This window comes from Eubalaena glacialis, chromosome 4 (genome assembly GCF_028564815.1).
Source record: "Eubalaena glacialis isolate mEubGla1 chromosome 4, mEubGla1.1.hap2.+ XY, whole genome shotgun sequence".
In the NCBI taxonomy this organism is placed as follows: Eukaryota; Metazoa; Chordata; class Mammalia; order Artiodactyla; family Balaenidae; genus Eubalaena; species Eubalaena glacialis.
In genome coordinates this window covers 174,924,547-174,943,942 of record NC_083719.1, presented here as the reverse complement: position 1 = coordinate 174,943,942, position 19,396 = coordinate 174,924,547, and the positions used below count along the sequence as shown (strand labels likewise).

At 54.2% G+C, this 19,396-nt stretch overlaps 1 protein-coding gene across 11 annotated transcripts in view; it reads left to right on the top strand.

Annotated features, from left to right (window-relative positions):
• Positions 1-19,396, top strand: part of MYO9B (myosin IXB) — an 88,140-nt gene that overhangs the window by 8,063 nt on the left and 60,681 nt on the right. For 10 of the 11 annotated variants that reach the window (XM_061190276.1, XM_061190272.1, XM_061190278.1 and 7 more), the window contains exon 2: positions 9,058-9,965. In XM_061190276.1, coding sequence (XP_061046259.1) covers positions 9,114-9,965 — 852 coding nt within the window. In that variant the 5' untranslated portion in view covers positions 9,058-9,113. Of the gene's footprint in view, positions 1-9,057; positions 9,966-19,396 lie in introns of those variants that run through there. The other variant, XM_061190281.1, reaches the window with a different exon arrangement.

Sequence of the window (19,396 nt, the reverse complement as noted above, 5' to 3'; positions counted from 1 at the left end):
TCAGCATGTCCATCTTTCCAATAACTTCATGTGATCATTTCCCTAAAAAAATCCCAACAGGTTCAAGGAAACACGTGTGGAAAAGTGGAAACGCGCTGACTTCTAAACGGTGTTTCCTAACTGATTCTGCTGTAACGCCGGCCTTCTCCTTTTAACTTGAGGATGATTTCATCCGATAAACATGTGGCTTCAAATTATGGCCTTATATAAACGAAGCGGCTATGCTACACTTTTTGGAGGCCCCCGTCCTCCTTATTTTCCAGTCAATTCCAAGTCATTCCCCAAGCTGTTCGGCAGAACCTCACTTTTTCACGCATGAGACCTTGGCCGGGCCTTGAGAGCGGCTCATTCACATTTGTCCACTCACCCCGAGGCCCGAATTTTTGGTTGCCTCCCCCTCTTCCCTGTGCCTCCTTTCTCTGAGAGCATGAGAGAAAGGCCCTGAACTGAGGCTCACATCCCCTCCAAGCGCTGAAAGGACACCAGTATGGCGTTTGCAAAAGCCTTTTTAATTTTTCAATGTTCAGGTTTTTCAGCGGGAATTCATTTTATCGTGCACAGAAGATTGGCCATTAGTAACATTTAGATTCACAGTGATCTGCAGCCACCACCTCTATGTAGTTCCAGAACATTCCCATCACCCCAAAAGGAAACCCTGTCCCCATCAACAGTCTCTCCCATTGCCCCTCCCCCAGCCCCTGGCAACCACTAATCTGCCTTCTGTCTCTGTGGATTTGCCTATTCTGGATGTTTCATGTCAATGGGATCATACTTAGTATCTGGCTTCTTTCACTCAGCATGATGTTTTGGAGGTTCATCCACGTTGTAGGGTGTGTCACCGCTTCATTCCATTTTATGGCTGAGTAATATTCCACTGGGTCGGTGGACCATATTTTGTTTATCCACTCATCCTTTTTTTTTTTTTTTTTTTGGCTGCTCCGGGTCTTAGTGGCGGCACTCGGGATCTTTGTTGCCATGTGCAGGATCTTCTTTGCGGCATGTGGGATCTCTTAGTTGCAGCATGCGAACTCTTAGTTGCAGCATGCATGTGGGATCTAGCTCCCTGACCAGGGATCGAACCCAGGCCCCCTGCATTGGGAGCTCGGAGTCTTAACCACTGGACCAGCAGGAAAGTCCCATATCCACTCATCTTTTGATGGGCATTTCCCTTCCTCCTTTTTGGCTCTTTCATCCAGGAATTTTATAGTCTGCCAGTTTGGTTTCCATTTTGTGATGAGGGCATAGTTCTCCGATGAGTTCCAGGTAGACGGAGCCTATCCGTTTAGGGATGGGTTTTGCTTCCTGTTCACATTGCGTGTGCTTCTGTGAGCATTAGTCAGAAGGCAGAACAGGCATTTTAACTTCGGGGCATTTGAAGAGGCGGTTTGGCTCAAAGACAGACACATGGGTTCTCAGGACCTGCTGCCCCCAACACACGGCCACAGCATGCAATTGCCACTTCGCCGAGCTATCCCCCCTGGGGACCCAGGGCCCCCAGTTCCTCAGTCCCAGACCTGCTTCCTTTCATTCCAGACACAGTCTGGGGATTCTTGGGGTGCAGGTTTCACATCCACTTGTGGAAAGGACCTTAAGCCACAGCATGACTGGCTTCCAGGTCTCAGGCTCTGTTAAGACTCCGTGAGGAAGACGTGCTTAGAAGCCAGAGAAAACAGCTGAGCTCCTCCAAGAGAGATGTCACTGTTTAAGGACATCCCCTGGAGTCGTGGTAATCACAGTGTGGCACCACGCAGGTATCAACAGCCCAGAGGCAGACCCGCGTGTGTAACATAACTTAACGTATGATCTTTAACAAAGGAGCCTCCCTGGTCTGGGAAGAGATAGATTCTTTAAGAAAAAGCATTAAAACAATTGCTTCACTCTTTGGAGACCATCTGGATTCTCCTTGCACTTCCCATACTGTACTGGGTTGACTGGTGTCCCCCAAAATTCATTCCACCCGGAACCTCAGAAAGTGACCTTGATTAGAAATACGGTGTCTGCGGATGTAAAGGTCTCAAGGTGGCTTCATCCTGAATCCAATAACTGGTGTCTTTATAAGAAGAGGGGAGGACACAGAGACAGAGAAGGCCTCCATGTGATGTTGGGCCAGGAAATCGGAGTGATGCACCTACAAGCCAAGGGTCACCAGAAGCCAGGAGAGTCATGGGATGGTTTCTCCCTCAGAGCCTCCAGAAGGAGCCAGCCCTGCCCACACCTTGATTTTGGACTCATCCAGACATGTCTCTTGTTTTAAGCCACCTGGTTTATAGTACTCTGTCACAGCAGCCCTAGGAAACTCTCACACCCTCCAGTATAATTTCCAGATGGATAAAGACGGAAATGTAAAGAGTAAGTCGAGGGAGGGAGAGGAGTACAGAGTGTGGTTCCATGTTCATCAGCTCTGGGAGGGGAATGGGTGATAGACATCATGAAAGAAATGACCCACAGATCTGACTGCCTGGAAAATGTGGTATTTGTATCAAAAAACACCATACACAAAAGTAAATCTGTATGAATTAGATTCATCAGACGTCGCAAAGAGTTAATACCCTTCCTATACAAAGAGCGCCTCCAAATCAATGAGCTAGGTAGGCATGGTTCAGTGGGGAAAAAAGGGCAACTGACATGAACAGCTTCCAGAAACAGAAAAATCGTTACTGAATACAGTGAATTCTCAAAAAACCCAGCCTGACAAAGGATTATAAGTGACAAAATGCTCTTTTGTGCCCACTGATGGCCATGGGTTGGGAAAAAATATTGATCCTCGGTGCCAGTGAGGATGCTTTGAGGCAGCACTTCTCAGGCTGCTCCGGGCAGACCTCTCACTTGGGTGGGCCTCTCCGGAAGTCACTTTGGCAGAAGGGGTCAGGGGCCTTCATAGTGAGGATGTAGAGCGGATCAGATCAGCCCAGTGTTTAGGTTCAAGTGGTGCCACCTGTAGAATGAGGAGTCTGTGGGTCTAAGAGGGTACATCCGCATTGGGAACAGAGCTGCCTGGGATCTGGTGGAGGGGTCCGAGGGGCATTCCAACCTGAGGACGAGGACAGGGGACACGGATGGCATTGGAAGGAGGCAGCAGTGTGGGGCCGGCCCCCGTCTGAGATGCAGGGGAGGGAAGGGGAGGGCAGGGTGCCAGGCCCGTGGTGATGGCCTGGTCAGTGTCTCATGGGGATGCAGCCTGGGCTGGGGGAAGCAGACTTCCCCCTGTGGGTTGGGGGCTTTGGGCAGCTTCTCCGTGACTGGAGGGGGCCTGCAAGCCTGGGCCTGGCTGGGTGGGGAACAGCCAGAGTATGTCCAAGAACTGCTCCCTGCAGCAGCCAATCTACCAGAGTGGGGGCTGTGCTATATGGGCCTTGATGGCCAGGGGCTGAGGGCTGGCCAGAGGGGGTCCCCGAGGGGCTCTGTGTTGGGACACCCACACCTAGACCGATGCTTCCAGGCACTGCCCTGCAGTGGCCCAGAGGATGGAGACAGCGGTCCCTCAGGGGCCCTCCTGACCTCCTGGTGAGAAGAGAAGACTGTTCTGGGGACAGCAGACAGGATGTGGTCAGTGGGAGGAGCAGGGAACAAACACCCTGGGTGTTTGGGGCTGGAGGTGGGGTGGGCGTCCCTGGGCGCGAGCTCAGCCCCTGATGGGGGAGTGCAACAGAGTGGATGGGCTCCAGGGGCAGGTCCAGGTGACACCTGGTCCCCACGGCTGCAGAGCAAGTGAGCAGGACCAGGAAAGACGTGATTGGCAGGAGCTTGGTGGCATCTTTGGAGAGGGGAGCAGTGGTTTCTACTGCACGGGGGCATAGCGGACCGAGGGACAGGTGGGAGCAGGAAGGGCCAGCTCCAGGCTGCGTGGAAGCCAGGAGGGAACTCGACCCTGGGCTGGAGAAGGATTTACTAGTGCCTCTGGTTTTCAGGGCCATGAGCTATTTCAGTGGGAGGGTCCTCCCCCGGGAAGGGGGAAAAGGGAGCCGCTCTGAGAGGAGAGTGCAGGCTCCCTGGGGAGCAGGACCAGGTGAGGCTGGCTGGGCGTGGGGAGGGCCCCACAGGCAGGTGCAGGGTGGAGTTTCCCAGGATGCAGATGTGGTGGGCCTGGGTGGGCTATGGTGGCTGGAGGGGCAGCTGCTGCAAGGTGGGTCGGCTGGGCCCTGCGGGGACTCCCGTGAGGGCCCCCAGCTGGTGTCCACCCTGCCCCCCCCTTCTCTTTGGCCGGCCCGTTCCCTGCAGCTCCAGCGGTCAGCAGGCCCCTTGAGCAAGGCTTATCTATTAATACTTCCTCCTGGCCTGGGGGTGGGGTGTGCATTGGCTGGACCTGTGACTGCCCCCATGGCCCCCAGTCTCAGAGTATGGAGTCCCCTGCTCCTCCCACCAAGGGGCCCAGAGCTGTAAAAGTCCCCCGTGGGCTCCGAGGGTGCCTCATGATCAGTGAGCCCTGGAGGATGTGGGACAGCACAGAGCTCAGCGGGCCACACAGCCTTCAGCCTGTCCCAGCGTCAACCAGACCCTTGTCAGGGCAGGTGACAGAGGCCCCGCGGGCAAGATCACGTGGTTGGGCCCTGATGGCTTCTCCTCGCTCAGCCCAGCTCGGTGTCCGCTGGGAGGAGAAAGCAGGCGCATCCATGTGACCTTTCTGCCGCCTGCATCCAGGCAGCTTGGGCGTGAGACCATCCAAAGCCCCTGGTCCTTGAGCTGGAACGTGCCCCCAGAAGTTGTGGCGCTCGTGAGCCGTGTCTCCACGAGTGCGTGTCACAGAGGTTCAGGCTCTGCCTGAAGCCCTGGGTCTGCGCGCGCGTGTGTGTGTGTGCACGCATGTGAGTGTGGGTGTGTTCAAATGAAATTCTGTGCATGTGTGTCCACATTTGTGTGCGTGCGTGTGTGAGCACGGTCGTATGAGAGTGTGTATTCAATCACGCGTGTCCGTGTCTGCACGTGTGCTCACATTCGTACATGTATGTTCACAAGCACACACGTGTGTTCATGTGGCCGTGATTAAGGTGCAGCTCTACAGTTTGGGCTCCTGCCTCTCTCACCAGGCTTGGAAGCGCATAAACTACCCACCCTCCACAGCCTTCTGGGGCTGCCCAGGAACATCCTGCAGTTAGCTCTCAGAGTTTCCAGGGGACGGTCAGGTGGGCGGCACCACCTGGCACCTCTGAACACAGACAAGTTCATAGATTCCCAGCCATTTCCTTGCAGTGGCATCTGAGGATCTCGGTGGCTGGGCTCGAGGATTGGGCATTTTGAAAAGTAAGCAAGAGGTTTTTAAAAGTTGCACTCCTGGGGAATTGGGTCCTTTCATAATCCACATGCTTTGTTTTAAACAGCTTTATTGGGTATAATCGATACACTATAAATGGCACTTATTTGAAGTGTGTGATTGGATGAGTTGTGACACATGCAAGCACCCAGGAGCCCACGACCACGATCAAGATAGTGAGCACATCCATCACCCCAAAACTCTCCCTGGCTCCTTTGTCCTCCCGCCCTGTCCCCCTCCTCCAAGCAGCCAACAATCAGTTTTCTGTCTCTAATTAGTTTACACTTTTTAGAAATTTACGTACAGTTGACCCTTGAACAACACAGGGGTTAAGGATGCTGACCCTCATATACACATGCAGTCAAAAATCCATGTATAAGGACTTCCCTGGTGGTCCAGCGGTTAAGACTCCATGCTCCCATTGCAGGGGGCCCAGGATCAATCCCTGGTCAGGGAACTAGATCCTGCATGCCACCTAAGAGCCCGCATGCACAACTGAAAGAGCCCACATGCCGCAACTAAAAAAGATCCCACATGCCGCAATTGGAAAAAAAAAAAAAAAGATCCTGTGTGCTGCAGCTAAGACCAGTCTCAGCCAAATAAATAAATATTTTTTTTTTTTAAATTAAAATTAAATCCGTGTATAACTTTACAGTTGGCTCTCCATATCTGTGGCTCTCCATCCTGGGGTTCAACCAACCACAGATTATGTACTACTAAAGTACATATTTAGTGAAAAAATCTGCATATAAGTGAACCCACGGAGTTCAAACCCATGTTGTTCAAGGGTCACCTGTATGTGGAATCATATATGTACTCTTGAAAATTTTATTGAGATGAAATTTGTATAACGTTAAATTAACCACTTAAAGTGAACAATTCAATGGTATTTAGCATATTCGTAATGTTTTGCAACCATCACCTCTATCTAGCTCCAGAACTTTTCCATCACCCCAAAAGGAAACCCTGTGTCCATCAGGAGTCTCTCCCCATTCCCCCACCTCTTCACTTCCCAGCCCCTGGGAACCACTGGTCTACTTTCTATTTCTATGGATTTGCCTGTTCTGGACATTTCATATAAATGGGCTCATACAACATGTGGCCTTTGGTCTCTGTCTTCTTTCATTCAGCATAATGTTTTCAGAGTTCATCCACATTGTAGCATGAATCAGTAACATTCCATTGTGTGGATGGACCACATTCTGTTCATCCATTCATCAGCTGATGGAAATTTGGGTTGTTTCCACCTTTTGGCTATTGTGAATAGGGTTGCTGTGAACGTGTGTGTGTCCAAGTATCTGTTTGAATCCCTGTTTTTAAGTCTTTTTGGGTCCATACCTAGGAGTGGAATTGCTGGGTCTATAGGTACTCTTTTTCGTCTTCTGTCTTTCACTCAGCACACAGATTCTGAGATTGTTGCGTGTTGTTCCATGCTGTTGTGAGGACTGTGTTGTGTCCCTTCTCACAGCTGAGTCATGTTCCATTGTGTGGCTGGTTTATTCGTCCATTCACCGGTTTGTGTACATTCAGGTTGTTTCTAGTCTGGGACTTTTAGAAACAATGCCATTAAGAACATTCATGTAGGGACTTCCCTGGTGGTGCAGTGGTTAAGAATTCGCCTGCCAATGCAGGGGACACGGGTTCAAGCCCTGGTCCAGGAAGATCCCAGGTGCCGCAGAGCAACTAAGCCTGTGCACCATAACTACTGAGCCTGCGCTCTAGAGCCCGTGAGCCACAACTACTGAAGCCCGCGCGCCTAGAGCCCGTGCTTCACAACAAGAGAAGCCGCCACAATGAGAAGCCCACGCACTGCAGCAAAGAGTAGCCCCCCCTCACCGCAACTAGAGAAAGCCCACGTGCAGCAACAAAGACCCAACACAGCCATAAATTAATTAATTAATTAATTTTAGAAAAAAAGGACATTCATGTACAATCTCTGTATGAACATCTGCTTCATTTCTCTTAAGTCCTAAGAGTGGCTCCTAGGAGTGGGTCACATGCTAGGTGTATAATTAACTTTTAAAGAAACTGCCAAAGTGTCTCCAGAGTAGATGAGCCCCACCGTTTCATAGAATTTTTCTGCAGGATACTGTGGCTTTTTGAATAAAGACACTTATCAATGTTCACATCCATTTATCTGCTAATTCTACATGAGTGAACTGATCCCAAGGAAATGCTCAAACTTGGACATGAAGATGTGTGTCGAAGAACTCAGAAATCATGTTTCAAAGCATATTTCATGACACGGAGAAATGTTCATCTGTACCAACATACCACATTAAGAGCAATTCAGGTTTTATTAAAACATGTAACATCTATTAAACTGGAAGGAAAAATTCCAAAGTTACTTAATAATTTGGGGGAAAGTTTAGAAAATTAAATATTCCCATCTCCCCCAACCTTCCTACCTGTTGCCACTACCTACCTACCTGTTTGTAGCAGCTTCATAATGTCTAGTTTTGTTCAGCCTCACCCATCCCCCACCCTCCTAACACTGCTGTGGGACTCAGTTTCCCAGAACCCAGATCGTCTCAGCCTCTGAGTCATGCTTCTGCCCAGGGCAGAGGTCTGCATACTGTTTCTATAAAAGACTGGAAAATAAATATTTTCAACTTTCCAGGTCTTAAGGTTACTAATCTGTGTCATGACTATTCACTTATGCTGATATAACAAAGGCAGCTGTGGACAGTATGTACATGAATGGGCAGAGCTTCATTGTGAATTCCTCTTCATCCTTCAGAACCCCTCTTAGATGTTACCATTCCCCTAAAGCCTTCTCTGGCTCTTGGGAACAGTAACTTCTCACGCTCATGGTTGATATTCTCTCACATTTGTTTGCATATCAGCTTCTCCCGCTGGGCTTTGAGCCAAGGTCTGGTTCATCTTTGTATCTTCAGCCACGCTTGGGTGGCACACAGTGGGCCCCCATGTGACCCACACTGCCTTTCTGCCTTTAGCTCCAAGACACAAAATGAGCTGTTGCCAGCATTGGCTGCCTTTTCTCTCTTTCCCGAAATGTCTTTAGGAGCAAATGCATTTTGTCCAGGGAACCCTGTTACATTAAGTCATCATGTCTCCCCAGTTTCCTCTGCCTGGGATGACTCCTTGGTCTTTCCCTGTTGCTCATGACCTTCACAGTCTTGGGGAGGACTGCCGGGCGTCCCACAGGATGCCCCCAATGTGGGGCTGATGTTCTTGTCATGATTGGAATGGGGTTGTGGGTTCTAGAAGCAAATGTACTCTGAGCAGTTCTCTCGAGCGAGTTTTTGGGGGCCCTCCCTGACTTCATCCTCCTCAGTGGGGTTTCAGGTACCCGGGGGTTTCAAGGTCCCTGAGTTTCGGGGCAGGTTCAGTCTTGCTCATCCCAACCTTCCTCTCGCAACCTTCCTCATGTGTTTTGGGGACATAACCAAGGCCCATGGGGCCGCGTCTTCGTCCGCTTAGGGATCTGCCAGGGGAGGTTTTGTCAGAGAGGAGAGTCCAGGAAGGGCTGAGCTCTGAGATGGTTGTGGCCATTGGACTTGAGGGTTGAGAGGCTGGTGGGGAGGGACGGGGCCTGGGACGGAGCAAACTCCAGGGGAAGGGTTTGATCTTGGCAGGAGGGGCCTGGTGATGTCGCTCTGCAGGAGCCACAAACCTTAGGTGAGTGTCACGTTTAAGGACAGATAAGGCTCTTCGGCCCTTCTGGCTCTTCAGGAGAGCCCACGGATTCAGGCCATGGGTCTGAGGCTGTCTGTCCAGAGGTGAATGTCAGTGTCCCCCCACCCCCACCTTCGCCCTTCTGATTTTGCCACCCCCCTCCCTTCCAGCTCCAGGACGCGCGCCCCGAGCCCGGGAGGCATGCTGAGGCCAGGCCGCCGGCAGGATGAGTGTGAAAGAGGCGGGCAGCTCCGGCCACCGGGGGCAGGCGGCCTACCACCTGCACATCTACCCGCAGCTGGCCACCAGCGAGAGCCAGACCCCGTGCCAGGCCTCGTGCCGCGTGACAGCCACCAAGGACAGCACCACGTCCGACGTCATCCAGGACGCCATCACCAGCCTGCAGCTGGACGGCAGCAAGCGCTACGTGCTGGTGGAGGTCAAGGAGACGGGCGGGGAGGAGTGGGTGCTGGATGCCAACGACTCGCCCGTGCACCGTGTGCTGCTGTGGCCACGGCGGGCGCAGGACGAGCACCCCCAGGAGGATGGCTACTACTTCCTGCTGCAGGAGCGCAACGCAGACGGGACCATCAAGTACGTGCACATGCAGCTCATGTCCCAGGCCACGGCCACCCGGCGCCTGGTGGAACGTGGCCTCCTGCCCCGGCCGCAGGCGGACTTTGATGACCTGTGCAACCTCCCCGAACTGACCGAGGAGAACCTCCTGAAGAACCTCAAACACCGCTTCCTGCAGCAGAAGATCTACACGTATGCCGGGAGCATCCTCGTGGCCGTCAACCCCTTCAAGTTCCTGCCCATCTACAACCCCAAGTACGTGAAGATGTACGAGAACCAGCAGCTGGGCAAGCTGGAGCCGCACGTGTTCGCGCTGGCCGACGTCACCTACTACGCCATGCTCCGGAAGCACGTCAACCAGTGCATCGTCATCTCAGGCGAGAGCGGCTCTGGCAAGACGCAGAGCACCAACTTCCTGATCCACTGCCTCACCGCCCTGAGCCAGAAGGGCTACGCCAGCGGCGTCGAGAGGACCATCCTCGGTGCTGGTCCGGTGCTGGAGGTGAGCGGGACCGCTCGGCGGGAGGGGCCTTAACACGTGGGTTTGGTTATCGTTCAGATAACGGCCGTGGAGGAAACAGTTATACTCACGTTTTCCAGAAACAGGAGGCTTGGCACGCCATGCAGGGCCACACAGGGGGACACCAGGGCTCATCAGGAGGCAGCAGGAGCCAGGGGAGGGTGTAGGCAGGAGTCTGTCGTGGTTTTCGCGGGAAAGGTCCGGTGAGGCAGGGTAAGCAGGCTTAGGGTGGCTAGTTTGAATAATTTCAGAGTTTGGGAGCATAAGGGCTGCCCTGGTTGTCTGGTACTTGGCCCTGGGGTGATCAGGGCAGGGAGAGAGTAGCCCTGAGTGTGAGAACGTGATAATGGTGGGGGGCGGGCGTAGGCTCTGAAATGGTTGGTTTGTATTTGGAAGGCGTGTTTGTAGGAGAGTCCTTTGCTCTCTCTAGGACTCGGCCAGCCCTGGCGGGGGCAGTCCCTCCAGGATCAGCCAGGCCCCAAGTGTCAAAGCATCAGAATAGAGAAAATAACAAGGCCTGATCAATGCCTTGATGTCCTCTTAATGTACTCCCAATGTCTGGAGGGGCGGCAGTCTGCACTCTGGGTCCCAGAAAGAAAAGGATGGCGTGTCCAAACTGAATAGTTCATGGCGGGGTGTTTCTGGCAGGGGGTGGGACCGTGGGGTAGACAGAAGCCAGCAAGGTGAGTTCAGGCCTGGGGGCTGGGGACGGGCTAGAGGAGGGGCTGCTTGGCAGTGCCAAAGAGTCAGCGGGGGAGGAAATGCCCCAGCTTCCTGCGCCCTCTCCAGTGTTCCCATTGGCCAGACCCCACAGGAGTCACGGATGTGTCACTGTGTGTGAGCCTTCTGGACATGGGGGCAGTGGAAGCGATCGCAGTGATCACTCACTCTCAGGGTCTTAGGACAAGATGCATCCACGTCTCAGAACATAACTTAACCGTCGTCACCTGGTGAGGGCCAGGGCCGCGTATGGGCCCGGGGTGTGCGCCTCTGGGTTTGGGGTCTAAGACTCTGCTTGCTTGCTTTCTGCTTTTAATAAGATTTTGCAGTGATTAAATGATTTTAAGTATGTAACTTAAATAGTTAAATTTTATTAAATATAATGACATAAGTCACTCTATTTCTTCGAGCAGTTTTAGGTTTATAGAAATACTGAACAGACAGTACGGAGAGTTCCCGTATTCTCCTGCCACTCCTGCTCTTCCCCCTGTCATTAACATGTTGTATTTGTTAACAATTGGTGAGCCAGTATTGACACATTATTATTAACTAAAGTCCACGCTGTACATTAGGATTCACTCAGTGTTGCACCTGCTGCGCGTTTGTTTGGACAAATGCACAATGTCACGTCATCCCCCTCCCTCCCTCCAGCTCCTGGAAACCACTGATCCTTTTACTGTCTCCATAGTTTTGCCTTTTCCAGGATGCTGGATGGCTGGAATCACACCGTCTGTAGTCTTTTCAGACCGGCTTCTTTCACTTAGTACTAAGGTTCCTCTGCATCTTTTCTCGGCTCGAGACCTCATATCTTCACGTTGCTGAGTAACACCTGCTGGATGTGCTGCAGTCTGTCCATCCGCAGGACCCCAGACCCTCTGTCCGAGGAGTAGGCTCGGGGTGGGGTGGGGGAGGGGGTAGGTTCAGGGGTCCCACCCGCCCTGAAACACTGACCTCCAGCTTCTTACTGAAATTCACTGAAATCCCATCTGAGCTGTGCCGGCTGAATACGCTTCAGTTCCTCTTCCTCTCTGACACTCTCTGAGATCATGAGCAAGAAATTAGCTGGGGCTGTACAGCCTGGCCCCGTGCCAGCACGCATGGCCTATATCTGTCTTCTCCTATATATGTAAAGTAAAGATTCATTGTCATTTTTTGCGCAAGCATTTCAAAGACTACCTAGTGATCTGGCCGCAGAACGGACGCTTTTCTCTTCAGTGCTGTGTACCCTGCATACGTTCCCTCCTCTAATCGTCCATTCATTCTGCAAATATTCCACGTGCAGGCACCGTTCTTGGCACTGGGCTATGCAGTGGCCAAAATCAACACAGAGGCCTGCCCACAGGGAGCTGCCACCTGGTGACGAGGAGGCAGGCAGCGAGAGAGACAGCGGCCTCGCATGTGAGCTAAGAGCCAATAAGAACAGTGGGCAGGCTCACAGAAGAAGGGGTAAGGGGGCAGGGGTGAGAAGGTGATGCCGAGCAGGGCCCCGAAGCGGGTGGGGCGAGCGATGCGGCGTCTGGGAGGGGGTCACGGCCAGTGCAAAAAGCCGGAGGCTGGACCGTGCCTGGCGTGTTGAAGAAAGTCAGGGGCCCTGGAGGGCACGGGAAGGAGCCGGCGTGGGGTGAGCAAGGGGCAGAGCAGGAGGTGGTGGGGACAGGGAGGTGACAGCAGATCATTCAGGGCCTTGCAGGATCACGGGGTGGGCACTGTGTGATGTGGGAGCTATGGAGGGTGTCCCAGGTTCAATCTGGCTCCATCCCAACTCTGGAACTCAGCTGCCGTGAAACCACCAATAGCCCCACTGTCCTCCCAGCAATGGCCGGGGCCCATAACAGGTGCTCTAGGACGGCATAAAACAATGCAGGCCCTGAGTGACTTTAGAAACTGGGGACAGGAACAAGAGGACGGACCCAGCAATTACCGAGCAGGGCATTTTGCCAAGTGGGCCCTTCACCCCTCACAGAACCGGGCAGGCGGGTGGGTGTGACAAGGTTTGATGAGGATGCCAAGCCCCAAGGTTTCAGTGCAACACAGCGAGGAGACAGGTTTGGCCCCGCGGTGCAGCTTCCTTTTCTAGCTGAGGACCATCCAGGGCACCGGGATGAGGTTCCTGGCGCTGCCCTAACAAAGTACCACAGACTGGGTGGCGTCAGAGAGAGGAATTTACTCTCTCTCACGGTTCTGGAGGCCCGAAGTCTGAAGTCTAGGTGTGGGCAGGGCCACACTCCCTCCGAAGGCTCTAGGGGCAGATGCTTTCTTGCCTCTTTGCACTTCTGGGGGCTCCAGGCAGGCGCTCCTTGGCTTGTGTTGCTCCGATCCCAGCCTCTGTCATCACATTGCCTTCTCTTCCTATAAAGACACCGGTCATCATTGGGTTTAGCGGCCGCCCCAATCCAGGATGACCTCATCCTAACTAATTACGTCAGCAAAGACCCATTTCCACATCAGGCCACATTCACAGGTTCCAGCGTCAGGACAATATAGACGAGCCTTTTGCGGGGGGGGACACAAGTCAGCCCGCAGCAGTCCCCCGCCAAGCGACAGCTGGACGTGTCTTGTGCCTTCTTCCCCAAGGGCCGCCACTGGTGCTCCTGGGGGCCCATCCGTCCTCCTGCTGGCCTCCATGCTCCTCCCCTGCCGTTGCCCCGAAGGATTCTGGCACATTCTACGAGGGCCGTTAGTCACCTCCGTGGCGGGTGTCTGCACCCCGTGAGTCAGATGCCTCTGACCTTGCCCGGCTGCCTCCCTCGAGCCTCAGCAGTGGGGGCCGGCAAGGCCACATTTCCCCAGGGGTTAGGAGCTGCTGGAGGGCGGTGCCCATGCCAGCCAGCTTCCAAAACAGGCTTGAGCCAGATCCACGTCACAGCCATAAATGTGCTTCCTGAGGCGACCATTTGGAAAAGGGAGAAGGTTGTTTTAGTTTAGAGCCAGGCTTTGCAGCCAGAGCACCACTGACGTCTGGGGCCAGGTCAGTCTCTGGGCTGGGGGCCATCGTGTACACTGTGGGGTGTTGAGCAGCACCCCTGGCCTCCACCCACCTGATGCCAGTAGCACCCCCTCCCCCCAGTGGCAACAACCGAAAAATGTCCCCAGACATCACCAAGTGTCCCCTGGGAGCAGAATCTCCCCTGCGTGAGAACAGCTGCCTTAGTCACAGCTTGTAATCCGACAAGACCCAGTCACCGTTTCTTTCAAGCGTTGATGGTTTAGAAATTGTCCATAAGTAAGTCCCAACCATTCTGAGCTAGCTTGAGAGTTACTTTCTAATAACAGGAATAATTAGCTACCGTGCCTTCGGGCCCACTGTATGTCAGGCTTTGGGTGCCACGGTCTTCATCCATCGTCTCTCTGAGGACTCACAACAGCTCTGCTCATTTTAAAGACGAGAAAACAGAGCCCCAGAGAGGTGTGCTGGTGTGCAAATGTCCTGGGGCTGCCATCACAGAGTACTATAAATGGGAGAGGGTGGAGGTGGAGGGCTTAAAACAACAAGAATTTATTCTCTCACAGTTCTGGGGGCCAGAAGTCTGAAATCAAGGTGTAGGCAGGGCTGGCTCCTTCTGGAGGCTCCGATGGAGAATCCATCCCGTGTCTCTCTCCTGGTTTCTGGTGGCTGCCAGCAACCCTTTGGCATTCCTTGGCTTGTGGCCTCATCACTCCAGGCTCTGTCTCTGTGTCCATATGGCCTTCTCCCCGTCTGCCTCTGTATCTCGAATCTCCTTTCTCTTACAAGAACACCGTCATTGGATTTAGGGCCTACCCTAAATCCAAGATGATCTCACCTCAAGATCCTTACTTTAATTCCATCTGCAAAGACCCTGTTTCCAAAGAAGGTCCCACTCACAGGTTCCAGAGGTCAGGACTTGGACATATCTTTTTGAGGGACACAAGTCGACCCAGTACAGTCTGGGTACCCCAGGCCACACTGCAGGCAGCCACAGCCAGACCACCGTTAGAACCCAGCCTGAGTCTAAGTTCACGGTACCCCTCTGCACCTTCGTGAAAGATTTCCTCTCTCAGCTCGGCTGGGGCTGCAGGAAGCCGATCGGGACTTTTTCTCAGTTCCCTGAAAGGAGAAGTTGAGTTGTTTTGAGGTTTGGGTATCGCCGGGCACCCCCCCAGGCAGGGGTTGCAAACTTGCTGTGCAATTCTGACCAGAAAACAGGAAGGCGGCACTGTGGAAAGCCGGTGCCAATCAGCTGATCTGCCCACCCGCTGCAGTTAACTGTTACTGTCACTGTTTCACACGATGTCGCTCGGCCACCCTGCAGCCTGCCCCCTGAACCGCCCCCAGAAACGCGACGTTTGTGCAGGAGTGTTACCTTAGCTCAGAAATACTGAAGGTGCAGAAGGCAGGCTCACCAGGGCAGTGCAGTCTGGGGTCCGTTACCCATGCCGGGTGCCCTCTGAGAACCTGGCGACATTGTGATGCAGCCGCCCTGGCATCAGCCACTGGGCTGGCCACAAAGCCCACCCAGGACGTGCCCCTCTGCCTCGGCATCAGGGCTGAGGGTGTAGGGTGCTTAGGCCAGGGTTCTCTTTGTCCTTCCTGAACTGTAACACACGCCACTGACATTTGCCAACGCGCACAGGGTTTTAATTTCGAAAGCAGAAATGAAACGAGGATCCTTGCTGGCTGGGCCATTTTCCCAAGCAGCCAGAGGCTGGGGTTTCGGGACCTCCATGTAGCCACTGTGGCCTGGCCCACGCAGAGAGAGAAGGCTGGGAGATGGTGGCACCCCGAGCTGCCTGGCACACCCACAGGAGGCTGGTGACCAGGACAGCAGGGCGTGGGACCGAGGGTGTCCTGGAGCTCTCTGCTGCCCCTGACCCACCTCGGGGGCCCTGAAGGAGCCTGTCCTGGGACTGGGATGTGTGCCGGCCTTGGTCCTGAGCACCAGCCCCGACTGAGGGCCCCACAGACCCAGTGTCACATGACCCCAGACTCCCCCAGTCTCCGCCCACCCCTCAGGCCACTGGGTCTGTTCCCTCTACCCTCTGTCAGCACTGGCCGGCCTACCCGAGCAGGTCACCCTGAACCAACATGCCATCATTCACCTTGACCTTCACCCGCAGCGACACCTGCCCAGAACATGTCTTTCCCTCCCACAGGGTGAGGATGGGCCAGCCTCTGCCCGTCACTGGGGACACACGGGCAAAGCCACTCAACCGGTGTGACACAAGGTTCCAGAACGAGGGGTGTGCCTCTGCAGTTAGGTTTTCTGTTTAAGAGCTTTGTTGAGGTATAATTCACCCATTTCGAATGAACAATTCAGTATTTTTTTTAACAGATTCACAGTGTTGTGCAACCTTCACCTCTATCTAGCACTAGAACATTTCCATCACCCTCAAAAGGAGACCCCATGAGCAGTCACTCCCCGTCGCCCTTCCCCCAGCCCCTGACAACCACTGATCTGCTTTCTGCCTCTGTGGGTTTGCCTGTTCTGGACACTTCATGGGATCACACGAGATGTGGCCTTTTGTGTCTGGCTCCTGGCGCTCAGCTTGGTTTTTTCCGGGTTTATGCGCACTGTAGCGTGTGTCAGTGCTTCGCTCCTTCTTCTGGCTAACAGTCCACTGTATGGATAAGACCACATTTTTTTTACCTCTCACCAGTTTTCTCAGGATTTCAGTCCTTTATATGGCTGACTCTGCAGTTGAGTTTCCTCCTCAGTCCTGACCCCCTCCCTGCCCCAGCCAGGCCAGCGTCCCCCCATCAGTGTCCCCCGCCGTCAACAACGGGAGGGTGGAGGGTGTGGGGCGGAAGTGGAGGTGATGCCACTGGAGACTCTTGGGATGGACTGAGCCGAGCCGGGGAGGAGAGCGGAGCCCTGGCCAGCAGCCTGCTCCGGGTGTGCGGGCCTCCCGGGCGTGCCGAGGGCGGGCCAGGGGCGGGCAGACACACCTAGGTCCGTCCATCCGTGTCATCCATCTACATGGGCCTGCCACACCTGTGAAGAGGCTGGTGGCCAGAAGGGGGCTGGCGTTCGGGAGCAGTGAGAAGTGAATGTGTGGCGCAAGCCACCCGAAGCCTCGAAAAGCAGACCGGGCTCCCCGAGCCAAGGTATCAGATCAGAGCAGACAGAGTCCAAGGGGGAGGAGGAGGCGGGCTCAGAGATGGCTGCACAGCGCTGTCGGGATCTGCTCCCCGGACGCTTGTGAGGACTGCGGTCTGGGATGCTTCATCCAAGGGATGCGCCGGCAGCACAAAGACCCCCTTGACCCCAGCCTTGTCAGGCCTTAGAGGTTGTCCAGTCACGCAGGAGCAAGCGGCAAGCTGGGGCACCTCCCGGCCTTGCTCATTAGCTACGGGAGGAGGTAAGTTTGCCAGGAGGAGTGAATGTTGAGAAAAGGGCATGGGGCCACGGACAGACCTCTGGGGACCATTTTGGGGGCATGGGCCCCAGCAGGGAGGAGACTCAGGATCAGGTCAGAAGGAGGGAAGTTACTGATGTCGCACCTCTATCCCCACGCCCAACCCGCAAAGGGGGCCGGGGCATTCACAGCAAGAGGGGTATCCGGGCTGGGAGCCTTTATCTGGGGCTTGTCTGTCTGTCTCCAGGGTCCTAGGGCCCCAGAGGCCCAGATTGTGTCTGCTTTGCATTTTGGGGTGTTTCTCTGGTCTGTTGATGGGAAAGTCAGGCGTCAGCAGGCAGCTGGGTGGGGAGGCAGCGGGATTAGGCTCGGGAGAGTCTGGGGCAGCAGCATGGGGCACTCCAGGGAGAGATGTGCCAGCCAGACATCCCCCGACCCCCAGCCAGTGGTCAAGGCTCAGCTGGACCTGGGCTGTCCTCGAGGCTGGGTGGCTGGAAGGTCGGCACTGTGAACATCGGGGTCAACACTCTACGCAGGGGAAGGAGGGGAGTGAGAGCCAGGCCAGGGTGGGCTCCCGGGCGAATGAGCATTATAGGGAGACAGGCAAGGATGGAGGAGAGGACGCCGTGGGGCCTGGAGGCTGATCGCTGAGAGCCTCAGAGGGTTGTCCCACCCGGGCAGCTACAGGGAGGGAGGAATCGAATTTCTGGCTGCTTCTGTGCCCCTGAGTGGCTTCCCCAGGATGTTTGGGTAAGTCGTTGGGGGGCCCTGGGTTGGCGGAGCAGCCCGAGGGAGGGCAGGAGCTGAGGCTGGAATCCAGGGTAGGAGGGAGACAGCAGGAGGGCCGATCCCACAGAGGATGACAGGGTGAATGAGGCCTCGTGTGGGGTCAGCTTCAGGCCTCGCAGACAGAAACGCAGAGGGGCCAAGGCTGTGCTTCTGCGCTGCTGACACCTGGGGCCAGATCCTTCTCTGGGGTGGGGACCGTCCCGTGCACTGTGGGGTGTTAAGCAGCACCCCTGGCCTCCACCCACCAGATGCCAGTAGCACCCCCTCTCTCAGTCAGGACAATCATAAATGTCCCCAGACATCACCAAGTGTCCCCTGAGGGGCAGAATCACCCCCGTTGAGAAGAATTTTTAGGCTGACTGCAGGCAAAGAATGATTTCAGTGTTACAGATGTCCTGTGCCCAAATAGGTTCAAATTTGGGGGTGAACATCGTGCTGTTGTACTTACACGTCAACCCAGCTGTGCTGAGTTCTGTCTCACCAGCTTAACAAGGGGTGGCTGGCGGGTGGGGATGCAGTTTCTGGCTGGCGATCTGCTTCGTTTCCGGGAACAGGTGGCTGGTGCTTTTTCCTGCCCTGTGGCCAGCGACGGCCAGGAGAACGGCCACTGCCCACCCACCACCAGAAACCTCACCTCTTTCTCACCAACAACAAAGCGTGTTCGGATGCAAGGGTCAGGTTTTCCATCCAAGTTTGGTCTTCCAAGTGCACTTGGGGCGAAATCTTCAAGTGTTATTTGAAAAGCTGCTCATCAATACAAAAAAAAAAAAAAATGCAGTCACTCACGTGGTGACCCCCAGAGCTGAGAAGTCACACACTCCCTGCGGGTTTTCTTGCAGGCGAACGTCATGAAAGAGCTTTAGTGGATTTTGGGTGTGGTTCGTGCTGGTTCCTATGCGCTGGAATTTTGTCATCCCCTCCACCCCTGTCCTCCTGCGGGGTGACTTTCTGAACCTCACGCCAGGTGCTGACTGTGGTTCAGCTCTTCTTTAAGTGTCTCCCCAACAGGAAACAAACCAGGGCTGCCATGGTGGTTTTTGCTGCCAGGGAGCACGCGTGGTTATCCGCCCCACTTCGGTAAAATTGTGACATTATTTTGTTATAGCTTTTGGTTGCGCCTTGGTGCTTTGCTTTGCTTTGTTCAGATAACGGTTCATTTTTTTAGTATCTTTTTCCCTATTTGACGTATAATTTCTTTTTGCATGTACCAGGGATTGGCCCACTACAGCCCACAGGTTAAATCTGCTTGTTTCTACACATAAAGTTTCATTAGTACTCAGCCACGCCTGCTCATTTACATATTGTCTGTGGTGGCTCTCAAGGCAGAGTGGGGCAGTTGTGACAGAGACACTGTATGGCCCCCAGAGCCAAAAATATTGAACCCCCGGCCCATTACAGGAAAGGTTTGCCAACCCCTTGTACTTTGTGCACATGGAACATGCTAGAACATTCCAGTTACTTTCTCTGTGCACACTTCTGTCTTCTGCTCTGCTCTCCCTTCCCAAACATAAGGAAACCAGGTTCCCACCCTCGTTCCAGATGACTCCTGTCACCAACTCAAATTTTCTGCGTTGGTCTGTGCCACATGT